We start from the raw sequence: 14,729 nt of genomic DNA, 5'->3' as shown, positions 1-14,729 counted from the left end.
ATAAATGGAATCAATTGCTTTCAGAAGTCACCTAATTAATAATCAGAGCCCATCTGAGTATAATTCAGTCTCAGTCCAAATACAGTTGTTATGTGAAAGGTTCAGAGAACATTAATGAACAAACAGCATCATAAAGACCAAGGGACACACCAGACAAGTAATTGGGAAGTTTAAAGCAGGATTATGTAATGAAACAAACTCTTAAGCGTTGAAAATCTCACAGGAGACTGGTTAATCCATGAACTAAAATAGAAAGTGTTTGTGCAGCAAGAAACCTAGCTAGATAGGCCATTAACTTAAACTGATTGGCCCGGCAAGGAGATTATAATCACGGAAGTGGCTAAGAGGCACATGGTAACTTTGGAGGAGCTACGGAGAGCTGCAGGCGGTGACAGAACTCGAACTGCAACTCAGCCTGGACACACAATCCCTCCACAAAGAAAACATGGTAGTGGCAGCATCATTCCATGTGGATGCTTTTTTCAGCAGGGACAGGGAGACTGGTCATATCTGATGGAGATGTACCTATTCTTTAATGAAAAATCTCCTACTAGCAGGACACTGGCCCTAAGAATCAACAACAGTTACAATAGAATGGCTTGGACCAAAGAACATTCATGTCTTAGAATGGCCCAGTCAAAGCGGAGACCTAAATTAAAATTTAATAAAATAAATATACTATAAAATAAATAAATGTGAATGTCCCATTTAGGTAATATGTCCCATTAAACAATTAAATATACCATTTAAATGACAAAATTAATAAATTAAATGTCATTTTTTTTTAAACTATTTATTTAAAAACACAAATATTTCACTCCACATTTATTTATTTATGGCTTCTATGCAGCTGTTTCATCATTAAATTATTGAAACTCCTCTTGACCCATTAAATTCAGTGGGCGGGATTAGGGTGGCTAACAGTTCATTTATTTCAGCCTCGGCCCTTATGGGGGGAAGACATCTCTAATTCTATTCATAAGTTGTTCATCCAAGCTCACATCATTCTCAGCGTTCGTGTCTTCCTCCGGGGTCCGAGCGCCAAAGAAATAAATATTTGTAAATAAACTTCTCTAATTGCCACCTATGTGTCTTTTCATTGTGAGTCTTACAGGATTGAATTATCTAGCACCACAGAAACAAGCCAAAAACGGCAAAAACAATGCAAAACTGTTTATGTAATAATACTATTCAAAACACGCAGTACAGTTCTGTCCTCAAGGAGCTGAAAGCATAAACATAAGCAGAAGGCATGTTACTGGTATCAACACAATAGCCAGCACATCAAATCAACACTACATAACTTCATGTCTAAAATAAACCTTTTCATTTTAGCGTTATTTGCAGCATACCGCTTTGATCTTTCCGTCGTTTCCATAGACAGAAGGAACTGACTGCTTAATTAGATGAAGTCTTTCAGCAAATCCTTCTTGATACTGGCAGAGGTTGTTAAAGGCACTTGTCCATGAAGTGGGGGAAATATAAATGTCCCCACTGATGTGGGTAGATTTCCATGAAAAATACAATTTAACCTGGCACTTTGAAAGATGTTCTGATGCTGGGGGACTGTGTAATGAGTTGTCTGGGTTAAAACGCCCAACAACCGAACCAAACTTAATTTCTTTCAGCGATGGCATACTAGAGCTTGGACTACAAAATTGAAACACGTAATATGGTGGATACGTGAAATTGATCAGCCAGAAGTCCATGACCTTATTTAGCTGTTCTGCCGCAAATACAGAGACATATCAGTTGGAAAAACGTAACAGATGATAGAGAAAATTGAACAAACTGAAAAATATGACCCAAACAGAATATAAAGATACCTTCGCAACACCTGGAGAGACTAAATTCAACTTTTCTGCATTCTTACACACTCCAAGTGGACAACAAAATGTATTTCAAGGCAAAAAAAGTGGATTTTGCATGAAATCTAAGTCATGCATTTATTTCAATTTAATCTAAGTCATTCCACTGTAGCTATTTCTCTATATAACAAGGTTGTAGTCCTACTAGATGGTAAACCTCTGCCCCATTCTCAAGTCTTTTACAGCAGGTAAAAGGTTTTCTTCCAGTTTTGCCTTGTATGCGTTTTATCCATCTTCCCATCCCCCCAACCAGTTTTGCTGTTAATGCTGAAGTAAAGAATTGCCATTGTTGCAACAATTTGTGACTCTGGAAATTCTGTGTTCAGAGTTCTGACACACATAGCGGTTTGCATGTCACTAGAGCACCTTGTACCATTTGTGTTGTGGAAAACTTCATGTGACTTTTTTTCAACACAGTGTTCTTGCAGGATTAATAATTGTTGTCTCCTCCTTGAGGTGTCAATCTATGCAATGTTTGGCTGCAATCTGTTTAGCTGCTTCACACAGCAAGTTAAGACAACTTCTTCTAAATTTGCTATGACTCTGAGGTCAATGTCTTTGCTGAAAAGTGCAGAAACAACTAAAATAACCTTAAGAAATTGTTCCAATTTATTTACAGCAAACTTTGCTTCTATGTCCCTACTTTGGTCTATAATATGTCCAATAATATGTCCAACCAGTTCACAAGAAAGCTCACTGAGGTCCTGCGTAGTGGAAGCTGCCACATTTAGATATCAGACTAGCAACGAATTTCACAGGATCAGTTTTAGCCACTGGGTTTTTATGATGACCCTGTTGCATTGGAAACATGAAATAATAAATGTAGAGTGAAATAATTATATGTATTCTCATCGACGTCCACTTATATGGGACCGGATATGTATTTTTAAATTTATAAAAAATATATATATTTAATTTCTTCATTTAAAAAGCACATTTATTTAATGGGACATTTATTTATTATTTAATTTTACATTTCATAATTTAATGATATATTTAATAATTGACTAATGTATTAAATAAATAAATAGTAGATTTATTTATTTCATGGGACATTCACATTTATTTATTTCATGATATATTTATTTTATTTTGTCCTTTATGGCCCTCCATATAGTACAGCTAACAACGTTTATGTTAGCATTTTAGTTTACATGTTTTTATTTTTGCTGTGCACAGTTCCTGTTAAGCGGGCACTTCCACCATCAGAAGGAAGGCTGCATTAGATAATTTTGAGTAAACCCCTGAAATGAGCAACGTCTGACCAACAATACTGATCAAGTAATAGATGCAAACACAATACAAATTTAATATGAGTTTGGGTTATGAGCTAGCAAAATCTTGGGAAGGTTTTCCCCTAAAATCTTATAAGGCTGTGTAAAAGAATGAAAATTACGTTTTTTCTTCTAGTTAAATTTTGCATTTAAACATTGACTGTTGCTGCTTACCAGCGGCTGAAGGTTAGGGTGAAGCAACACGTATCCATTTGGATCAATAGCAAAGTAGTAGCCATTTGGACCAAACTGGAAAGAAACAAGGATTGGTGAAAAAAAAAGCCTGTATAAACAATAACATGCACAGTACACAAGTATGTGTACATTAATATGACTTGTGAGCTCTTACTGTGAACCGAGGAGTAAGTCTCTTGATATCTTCCAGGGAGACATCAATAGCCATAACTCCCAGGATGAGCTGGTTTTGTGACTTCTGAGAGAAAAGCATAGGAAAAACAGAGAGGATGTCAGCTGCAGAAAGAGTAAGTGTAAGGCCCTCTGTTGCTTTTTCTGGATGAGTCAATTCCCACAGTGGATTGTGAAGGATTTCAAGGAAATGGTTGAAATACAAATCTGGACAGTTTCATTCCCAAAAGCTTCATGTGCTGCAGTGAGTCACTGACAAGGCATTTCCAGACTTGTTTTCAGTCGCACTGGAGGTAGGCTCCAAGTCCTCTGAGGTAGGCATGTAGACTCATCTTGAAACATTTAAGCTACCGGATCTTTCTCACTCTGATCTGCAGGATTTATTTATTTTAAAAAGTTTACTATGTGACATCCTACATTCTCTTCTGGAGAGTTTTGGGGTACCTCTGCATCAACAAAGAAAACAAGCGAAAGCCACAAGATGAGAGAAGTTAAAACAAGTATTCATGTTGAAACTTCATCTTTTGATCTTTCAAATATTTAGCATATATTACAGTTCTGAAAACTACAAACATTTAATCCATGAAGTCAAAGTGTGTGACATACAATCAAAGGCAGACAGAATGGGGTGTAAAAGATGCCAGAATGACATAATCTGTGCTTGTATTTATTACTAATTACACCCTCCATGCATAAACAGCAAATAAGTTCTAAGTTTATATTTCCTTTGAATGAATGAATAAAAAAAAATTAAATGAAATGTTATCAAGATGCGAAATTCTGTACATCAAAGATAGAATAAAAAATATATATTTGGTTATTGATACTTTTTTAGTGCTATAAGATAAACTTTTATTGATTACATTTAAAATCTATCACAAGCACCATAACTTTTAAATGTTTTTACAAGAGTTAGGGTGATAAAATGTGACCCATTTAATATTTGTACAATGTTGTACACATTTGCTAAAATATATATTTTGTAGATACCTTTGACCCTGTGTCAGTCTTGTTGAAGACAGGCAGCGTTCCAGTGATTACAAGACCAAGCTCCTGGAAGATAAAACATAATGTACAGATGTTTGTAAAATGGCACAGGGCTTTCATAGTGTTTCACTAATATAAATCTGAAGTGTCATGTGTATCTGCATTCAGCCCCTCTTGGTCGATACATTTTACGATCACCTTTTGCTGCAACTACAGATGAAGTTTTTTGGGATATGCCTCTATCAGAATTGCACAACTACAGACTAAAAGATTTGTCTATTCTTCTTTGCACAGTAGCTTAAGTTCAATCAGATTGGATGCAAAACATCTGTAAGCATATGTTTTAAAATCTTGCCTCAGATTGTCAGTCCGATTAATGACTTGAACTTTGATAGGGCCATTCTAACAAATCGTTATGCCTTGATGTATTCTAAACCATTCCACTGTAGCTATGGCTGTATGTTTTTTATCCTGCATTAATGTCAACCTCTGTCCCAATCTCAAGTCTTTTGCAGCTCCTTCTGAGTTTTCTTCCAGGTTTGCTCTGTTTTTAGCTCCATCAATATTCCCAAAAACTTACTGGTCGTTATTAAAAAAAACGCATCACCACAGCATGTTGCTGTCACCACCATGTTGTAACTTTGAGAATGCTGTGTTCAGGATTTGTGCAGCATTGTTTTTTCTCCACACATTGCATTTTGCATTCCCGCCACAGAGGTTTAATTAGAGCATCTTCTTCCACATCTGTCCTGAGTACCCAGCATGGCTAGCAGCAACCTGCAAATGAGACTTTTTGTGGCTTATTTTACATTTTTTTTCTGGCGGCTCTTCTATAAAGCCCATGGCTTGCATTGCTTCTAGTTGTCCTTTCAACAGATTCTTCCACTTGAGCTCTGGATCTCTGAAACTTCTGCGGAGTTAACAAAGGCCCCTTGGCTAGTTCTATGATTGCTGCTCTTCTTGCTTGTCCCATCAGTTTACATGAACAGCCATGTTCTTTTAGGTTTGTAGCTGTGCCATGCTCTTTGCGCATTGTGCTCCATGAGATGTTCAACATTTGGGAAATTGTTTTACATCCTAACCCTGATTCGAACTTCTCCACAACGTCATCTCTAAACTGTCCAGTATGATCCTTTAAAGATGATGTTTATTCACCAAACAGCTTTATAATCTAATGTTCTAACTAACCTTGGTTTCATTTAGTGATCTCACGGGGAAAGAGATCGACTGCAAGTTTGAAATTACATTCTTATTTATAAAATAATGTTCTAAAAGCACATATGAATTTCATTCAACACATTAGGTTCATAGTTGTAAATAATAATAATTAGAAGTTAAATAATATTAAATAGTTCATTACTTTTATTCTAGTTACTGCAAAACCATTGGCAACAATGGCATTAATACAAAATTTCAAAACACTACTTGCAGTTTTCATCACCAAACTGACTGATTAAATGGTTAAGTTTTATTTTAGGAGGACGTTTCTGGTGCTGAGAAAGTCGGCTTCTTTTATCATTCGTCTGCTGTCTTATCTGCTGTCGCCTGGCAGGAAATCTTGACAGAAGCATAAACACAACAAAAAAAGGCAAAACCTTGGAGTGAAGTTTATCTCTCGTTGCGCAAAAAGAAGATAACATGACAGCAAATAACTAAACAAGACTTAACAGAAATACTTTACATGACATAAAACAAATGTATCATAGTTCCTGCACCACAGTTTCACACATTAACAGTATCATTATTTACCCACTTGATTGTCTTAAATCTTCCAGACAGAACATACCAATGCATCCAGGTAGACATTTGTCCACTGAACTTCCTTGGCCTTTCGGTCTCTCTTAGGCTTGCTGTCAGCTTTGACCATTGGCCGACCCAAAACGTCCAAGTACTCCTGCCAAGATGATCACAAATAAACTTATTTTGCAACCTGCATGCCTATAGTTCTGCCACAAGGGGGCAATACAAGCAACAAATTAAGAGAGCCACATTTTAAAGGTGAAAAGTAGTGAGAACACTAGGCCAGATTAGTCAAGTGTGTTCTCATGACTGAGATTACCTGAGTGTTCAGCCGAATGGCCCCAATAGATGGGATCTCATAGTAATAACCTGTGTAAGAGAAGCAGATTTATTATACAAGGACCTCTGGAAACAGCATAATTACTGGAGAGTATTAAACCTACAACTGTATTCCTAAACGGATTCCATATTTTTGCACAATCCCACCGTTGCCTTAAAGCAACAACAAAAAAAGTATTGCCTCATTTATTGATATACTTGGTAAAGATTTGTTAAAAACAAAATAAAACTATTGCAACAACATACAATCTCACACTGAAAAAAAGTGTAAAAATAATTTTATTCTGAATGCATTTATTCAGCTGAGAAATAAATCTCATGTTAATTACTAACAAAAACACCAGTGGCTATATTGATAAAAGCCTAAACATTGCCATTAAAGGAAATGCGACAGAGGCAGTTTTTTATTCATACTTCAATTTTTTTAAAGTTGATCAGAGTTTTTGACACATCAAATTCATTACTGTTTCCCTGGTGTATAAACATGACACAGTGGCCCATTTATTTTAGCCTTTAAGCTAGACAAGGATCAATAATTACTATATACTGCCACCATGCACAGTAATCACGGTGATACGAGAGATAAAAATGAAAAAAACAAAAACCCAAAGATATTATCTTTGTGACAACTAGCTATTTAGGGGGTATGCCATACAGACTATTCTGTCCTATCATCACAAACCAATATTAACGTTAACTGTGATGCTCTTTTTAGATGAAACAATGATTGCTGATGATTGTTACATGGTTAAAATTTAAAATGTCAATGTAACATAGTAACCACAAAAAGAGGCTTTCACCTAGTCAGTATAAATCCAATATTTTGTACCTTTATTATTGCAGGCCATCCACTGTATTGGCCCTTTGTCATAGCTGTGCTGACCTACTGAGAATGTAAAGACGCGCACCTGTAAAGGAACAAAATGCAATAAGAATAAATAAAACATGAAAAAAAGGGCCAAGAACTACATTCTACTGCAGTGAAACTGAATATAAAGTCCTACCTCTTGCTTTGGATTATATTTCTGAAATATCTCCTCTGCCCTCTCTTCTCCTCCATCGGTGAACAGCATTATAATCTTGTTACATTTGGCCCTAGAGATGTTGGTCTGATTTGCACAGAAGCAAGGATTTTTACTTTGCCAAAAAATCTGCTGCATTAATGCTTGTGAAGAGATAAATGTGTATTTGGACAGAGTGCTATATCTGAAAGAACCAAAGGAGGGCGACATATACTTACTCTCTAAGAGCATATTTTAGAGATTTGAGCGTCAGATCATGAAACTTTTTTAAAGAAAATTTTTTAAGTTGAATGGTATAAATGGTATAAAAGTCTACACACCCCTGGTAAAATGCCAGTTATTTGTGGTGCAAATAAATTGCTAACACCGTTTGACCTTCGGTGTGATCTATAGCCTGTGTGACTCCACTGAAAAAGAAAACAGTATTTAGGGGAAAATACATATGTGCGCATCTGAAGATGTTAATGTGTTCAGTATTAACCCCTACATTAACAGTCAGACCGCAGCTTCATCATTTCAAGTGCCTCTACAAAGACCATGACATTACTATTCATCAAGTTGCTAAAAAGATATGAAGAAAACTGGCCAGGGAAGCTGCCAACAGGTCTACAGCAACATTAGACGAGCTGGAGGAATTTCTGGCAGATACTGGCTGTGAAGTACAAGTGACAAAAGTCTCCCCTATATCTTCAGTGGCAAGATAAAAGCAATCATTTTTAAACAAGAAAAAACATTCAAACCCAGCAAAAATTTGCAAAACATATATTTTAGCTCACCAAAAAGCATGAGATAAAATGTGTTATGGCCTAATGATGAAGCCAAGATTGAATGCTGTTCCATAATTCTAAAAGAAGTGTTTGGCACAAAACCAACACTGATCATCATCAAAGAACACCATGCCTACATTGAAACATGGTGTTGGCAGTATCATGCTTTAGGGCACTTTATTTGGAACTAGGGCCTTAGTCATAGTGGAAGAAATTGGCAGTTCCAAATACATTCAGAGTTTTACTACAAAGATGAGGAAGAACTTTATCATTCATTCATTCCATTTTAGCATGACAACCAAAAACATACATCCAAATCAGAAAATAATGGCCTAATGAGAAGAAGACTGAATATTTTGAAATAGTATAACACAATTAATAATTTGTGGAGTGATCAGTAAGGGATATGCACAGGAGATGCTCCTGCAATCGGACAGACATAGAGGGTTTTTACAGAGAAGACTGGGAACACTTTGCCAAATCAAGATGTATGTTGATAGAGCCCTACCCAAAAACACAGAGTGCTGAAATAAAATCAAAAGGTGCTTCCATTAAGTATTAGTTTAAGGGCGACCAACTGCAGTCCTCAAGAGCTGATGCCCTGTTTAAGATGTTCCACTGCTTTAACAGACTTGAATCAAATAAATAGTTCATTACCAGGCCTCTTCAGCTATTGATGACAACCTGAGGAAGTCAAGTCAGCTATTTATTCAGCTATGTTAAGGCAGGGACACATCTAAAATATGTGGGACACTGGCCCTTGAAGAATGAAGTTAGCCATGGAGTTGTATAGGTTAAAGGTCACATTGAAGGTGCAAAAAGTTCCAAAATTATATATTCTGATTTTATTTTTGTTTAGACAGAAACCTGGCATTTTAACAGAGGTATGTATACTTTTTAAGTCTATTGTATGTCACCAAAGTTTTCAAAGGAAATGTGTTACATAAAAAAATTCATCAGTTGCCACCTCAATCAGGCAAGGAAATACAGTTCACACACGCTTTACCTGTGCAAGCTGTTCAAAGGCAAGCTCAAAGCCACTTGTGTAGTTGGTGATACCCTCAGCTTTGAGTCTCTGCACAGCCTCCTTCAAGATCCTTTTGTTCCTCACATTGGCCTGCACCAGGTTCTGAAAGCATGCTGCAGGCCGGGCGGTTTTGTTGAACTGGGGGGATAAGGTAAGGAGGGTTGATGGGAGGCACAGGGACGGCACTTACACATATTTTCTGATAAATATGTGTTTTCTTCCCCTTTGTTGCAGTGTTTCTTAAATATATATGATAAACTATGACTGAGGTAAAAGATTGAAGGGACATTTAAACATAAGATACAACAATTGCAGACAACGGTGTTAAATAGATCTTTGTTAACACAAATTGTCATGTGCAAAATGAAAAAAAAGGCTAAATGTAATCAAACTTCACAGACCGACGGAAGCTAAAAGAACAGAAGGAAGGATTTGAAGGAGATACAAAAGGGATGAGAAAACAGTGGCACATGGAGGTGAAAAAAAGAGCAAAAACAAAGAGACAGCTTAATTACAGGAAGATAACTAGTTAAATCACAACTACACATGTAAAGTAAATTCAGGTAAATACTGGTGAATAGCTGATGTGGGGGAACAGATAGAAGTGAGTGAATCTACACACAAACACATGCAGCATCCATAAAAGGGTTGGGGCATGGTTCATTAGTACTCAGCATCTGTTCTGAGGCTCTTTCTGAATGCTGCTCCCAATTATCATTATGGTTCAAATACAGCAAAACAAAATATAACACTTCTAACATTAACAATGAGTATTTCTACACATATGTATGTTTTAAGCAATTGCAGTGACACTATGAATGACTGAATGCACAGTATGAACCAGTGCAAGGGCAAATATTAGAAACAGAAATCAGAGCTCAGAGAAAACACAGTCTATAAAACACATTATGTCAAAGAGCCTTCTACTGACCCTCCACGTCCACCCAAAGTGCACACACCCACACATGTCTGTTTAATAAGGGAAGTGAAACTAAATTTTATTTGTGGCTAATTTAGAAAGCAATGTGATTTATGGTTGTGGCCATAAGGAGTGACTGCAAGGAGGAAAAAGAAGAAGTAATTAGGTTAAAGGAGATGCTAGACAGGGGAAAGTCAGATCCAAGGACAAAACATATTCCGAGCCAAGAAACTGGAGGGATGCATTAAGCTGAGAAGATGCATCATTTAACCTAAGTATACAAAGTAGGAGCTCTGTTTAAGACCCAGAAAATGACTTAACTCACTAGTGGAACATCAGCTACTTGATGTTCAAACATGATAATTGTAATTTTATTCATTTAATTACACATTTTTCCTTGTCACATTATTTCAAATTAGAACTGATTCTTTATATTATGTCAGGATGTATTCTGTTAAATCATAGTATGAAGGAATGTTGTCTACTCCAAACCCATTTTATTTTCTTTTATTCAAAGTTAATAAACAATTACTTAGTTTTTGGTTTTTCTATTTTTTTAGTGTCTCTGCTGATTGTTGGTTTAATCAAATAATATATAATCTAAGCTAGAAGGCACCCGACAGTTACCAAGGTATCTTTTTTTGCTTTGTACTGGTTTTGGGGAGAAGGAGAAGAATTTATCGGTAAGTAAAAAATAAAATTTTACCTCAATGCAGTTTTTACATGCCACCACATCTAAACAAACTACTACTACTATTAACTACTTTATAAAAAGCTTTTAAGCTATTGCTAAAAAGCACTTAGAGGCAAAGCCACAAACATTACTACACCAGTGTAATATATTTAGCACATTTATTGCAGCAACAGTTATGGGAGCTCAAGTTTTGGACATAATCTGGATTTCAGTGTCAATCCCATTCAGTAAAAATGCTTCTAGGTTGTCTTGGCAGCACCTCACAAACATCCTAAAGTGGAGGAAAATACTGACCCTTTGAACAGTTTTTCTTTGTAAAAGTAATATAGCTCGTGTGCATAAATGCTTTAAACTGGCAGTCATTTTAACTCTAAACTGTGATGGATGAAGGCTTTCTCAGTTCTTATGCCAGGAAATCTTTGGTACTTGAGATTTCTATCAAATCTTAATTTGGCAAGGAAGGCATTTCCCATTCCATCCCACAGAGTTAAGATATGGTTGAGGAACGAAACTGGGATATTTTTGTCATAGATTTCATGTGGCATTTCAGGGCTTAAATTCAAGCATTGGTTCTCTTAGTCACTTGGACTTTAGCACTGTGATCCTTTAGCGTTTCTCTGATCAAATCTACAGTTAACGAACAGTGCTGCGAAAATGTATTTGGCAGAACTTTTCTGTTTTTGCCTTTTCAAACACAGACAACCTGAGTAAATATGCAAAGTTTTTCAATGGTGATTTAATTAATTAAAAGGAAAAAAAGCTATCCAAACCAAAGGTACTGACAACTATCACTCTGGAAAGGGTTAGAAAACAGTTTAAGGCTTTGGGACTCAAAGCCTTAGAAACCAGCGTGAGAGCCATTCCAAAATTACTCAAACAGCACATCAACGATAACTTTAAACAGGCCAATCATGCTCGAAAACCCTCCAATGTGACTAAATTAATACACTTCTGCAAAGACGATTCCTGGAGAGTGATGCAAAGACTCATTACCAGTTTTTGTAAACTCGTGATGACTGTTGTTGCTGCCAAGGGTGGCACAATCACTTATTACTTGGCAATTACTTTTTCAAACAGGCCAAATTAGTTTGGATACCTTTCTTCTCTGTGAAAATTAAATAATTAAATCATTTAGATAGTTATCTTTGTCTGAAATTTAAATTAGTCTGATGACCTGAAACACGTTAATGTGACAAAAATAAAAGAAGAAATCAGAAAGGTGGTAAAGAACTTGTCATAGCACTGTATATACACACATGAATATTAAAAATGCACACAGACCGGCAGACCAGCATATATGCACAAAACAACAGCCTCTATTTTGTTCAAATCAGTGACTTAAATAAGGGTTCCTACACAAATATTTCCAGTCTAATCTAAAACACCCATGGAAAAGAGCACCTGGAAAATAAAACAATCATCAATACATGTACTTGGGATGTGTGAATACTCACAGAAACCACGTTTACAAAGTCATCATCAGAGAGGGTCTCCAGCATATTGCTGACAGATGTTTTGATCAGTTTGAGAGTGAGACCTGACACACTTCCACTCCTGCAGTACAGAAAGTTTGCTTTAGACAAATTCAACCATAGCAGTTGATGCCTGAAACATGTAAACATCTAAAAGGCTTTTGTACACATCTTTTCCAGGGATGTAAGAACTGTGAATGTTGATGAATGAGAATACAGAATCAACCAATACCGGTCTTGTTAAACAGCAAGAAAAGATGGCGCTAACATGATGTGCTGCAAGTACAAATGTTAGTAAGAATTGGTCTTTCCATGTGCACAGCACATTCCAACAAGAATTTAACATGGGACAAATTTTGTGTGATTTCCTCAACGTTAACAAATTAGTAAAATAATAAGACCAAAATACGATAAACATTTTCCACACCCAATTGCAGCAATAAGATTTCCCTTTAGCACATTTTACATTATGTCTAATCATACTGTAGTGATAAACCTGTTTTATCATTGTATAGGGTTAATTAAGAAAATTAGGTTAGCTCACAAATTGTGTTGACTCCTGTCTTTAGCTGCCTTAATTGTTGACATTCTGTCTCTCAGGGGAAGTGGGAGTGGTCTGGAATGAGTTGATGACTGGAAACACCTGGGCCAGGTGCTCACTGTCTATTTAAACCTAGCGGCTACTCATTCCCGTTGCCATCTTTGCTCTCCCCATAGCAGACAGTCCAGGTATTTGGTTTAGCTTAGCTTTGGTTTTATGGTAGATGTTTAGGTTTGTTTGATACCCACATCCTATACTTTATTCTTGGTTTATTGTTATTGTTTAAACTTAGGTTGATTTCATACAAGAAAGGCTCATGTAATCAGTGTTTTTCTTCTCTTTCTGTGACCACCACTTGAGTCAGGTTGCAACAAAATCAAGTAAGCTTATACACCCTTTGAGATCTGGAGTTCGACATCCTTGTAAAATAACACTACATCCTAAATAGATCTATTTTAAAGAGAATCGTCTTCTCAACTTGCTCCATTTTTAAATTTAAAACTGAACTCTCTAATCCTGGCTTCTAAATTAGCGCTGATCCGAAGACATAGGACTTGTTAAATTTCCTCTGATCTTCGGAATTCATCAGAATATAAAACAAAGTACTAACTGACTAACAAGCGATTATTTATATATACACTCACTGGCCACTTTATTATGTACACCTTGCTAGTACCGGGTTGGATCCACTTTGCCTTCAGAACTGCCTTAATCCTTCGTGGCATAGATTCAACAAGGTACTAGAAACATTCCTCAGAGAGTTTGGTCCATATTGACATGATAGCATCATACAGATGCTGCAGATTTGTCAGCTCCACATCCATGATGCGAATCTCCCGTTCCACCACATCCCAAAGGTGCTCTATTGGATTGAGATCTGGTGAGTGTGGAGGCCATTTGAGTACAGTGAACTCAATGTCATGTTCAAGAAACCAGTCTGAGATGATTCGTGCTTTATGACATGGCGCGTTATCCTGCTGGAAGTAACCATCAGAAGATGGATACACTGTGGTCATAAAGGGATGGACATGGTCAGCAACAATACTCAAGTAGGCTGCGGCGTTGCGTTGACACGGTGCTCAATTGGTACTAAGGGGTCCAAAGTGTGCCAAGAAAATATCCCCCACACCATTACACCACCACCACCAGCCTGAACCGTTGATACAAGGCAGGATGGATCCATGCTTTCATGTTGTTGATGCCAAATTCTGACCCTACCATCTGAATGATGCAGCAGAAATCGAGACTCATCTGACCAGGCAACGTTTTTCCAATCTTCTATTGTCCAATTTTGGTGAGCCTGTGTGAATTGTAGCCTCAGTTTCCTGTTCTTAGCTGACAGGAGTGGCACCTGGTGTGGTCTTCTGCTGCTGTAGCCCATCCGCCTCAAGGTTCGATGTGTTGTGCGTTCAGAGATGCTCTTCTGCATGCCTTGGTTGTAACGAGTGGTTATTTGAGTTACTGTTGCCTTTCTATCAGCTCAAACCATTCTGGCCATTCTCCTCTGACCTCTGGCATCAACAAGGCATTTGCGCCCACAGAACCGCCGCTCACTGGATATTTTCTCTTTTTCAGACCATTCTCTGTAAACCCTAGAGATGGTAGTGTGTGAAAATCCCAGTAGATCAGCAGTTTCTGAAATACTCAGACCAGCGCGTCTGGCACCAACAACCATGCTATGTTGACAGGCACTTAAATCACCTTTCTTACACA

At 37.0% G+C, this 14,729-nt stretch overlaps 1 protein-coding gene across 4 annotated transcripts in view; it reads right to left on the bottom strand.

Annotated features, from left to right (window-relative positions):
* Positions 1 to 14,729, bottom strand: part of LOC124882862 (voltage-dependent calcium channel subunit alpha-2/delta-1-like) — a 158,068-nt gene that overhangs the window by 49,333 nt on the left and 94,006 nt on the right. For all 4 annotated transcript variants that reach the window (XM_047389466.1, XM_047389467.1, XM_047389468.1 and 1 more), the window contains 9 exons: positions 12,458 to 12,557; positions 9,370 to 9,528; positions 7,579 to 7,683; positions 7,404 to 7,482; positions 6,555 to 6,604; positions 6,282 to 6,389; positions 4,499 to 4,561; positions 3,492 to 3,575; positions 3,317 to 3,391 (listed from right to left, as the gene is read on the bottom strand). In XM_047389466.1, coding sequence (XP_047245422.1) covers positions 3,317 to 3,391; positions 3,492 to 3,575; positions 4,499 to 4,561; positions 6,282 to 6,389; positions 6,555 to 6,604; positions 7,404 to 7,482; positions 7,579 to 7,683; positions 9,370 to 9,528; positions 12,458 to 12,557 — 823 coding nt within the window. The remainder of the gene's footprint in view (positions 1 to 3,316; positions 3,392 to 3,491; positions 3,576 to 4,498; positions 4,562 to 6,281; positions 6,390 to 6,554; positions 6,605 to 7,403; positions 7,483 to 7,578; positions 7,684 to 9,369; positions 9,529 to 12,457; positions 12,558 to 14,729) is intronic.

Source organism: Girardinichthys multiradiatus, chromosome 17 (genome assembly GCF_021462225.1).
Source record: "Girardinichthys multiradiatus isolate DD_20200921_A chromosome 17, DD_fGirMul_XY1, whole genome shotgun sequence".
Lineage (NCBI taxonomy): Eukaryota > Metazoa > Chordata > Actinopteri > Cyprinodontiformes > Goodeidae > Girardinichthys > Girardinichthys multiradiatus.
The sequence above is the reverse complement of the archived record's forward strand: the minus strand, read 5'-3'. Positions and strand labels throughout refer to the sequence as shown.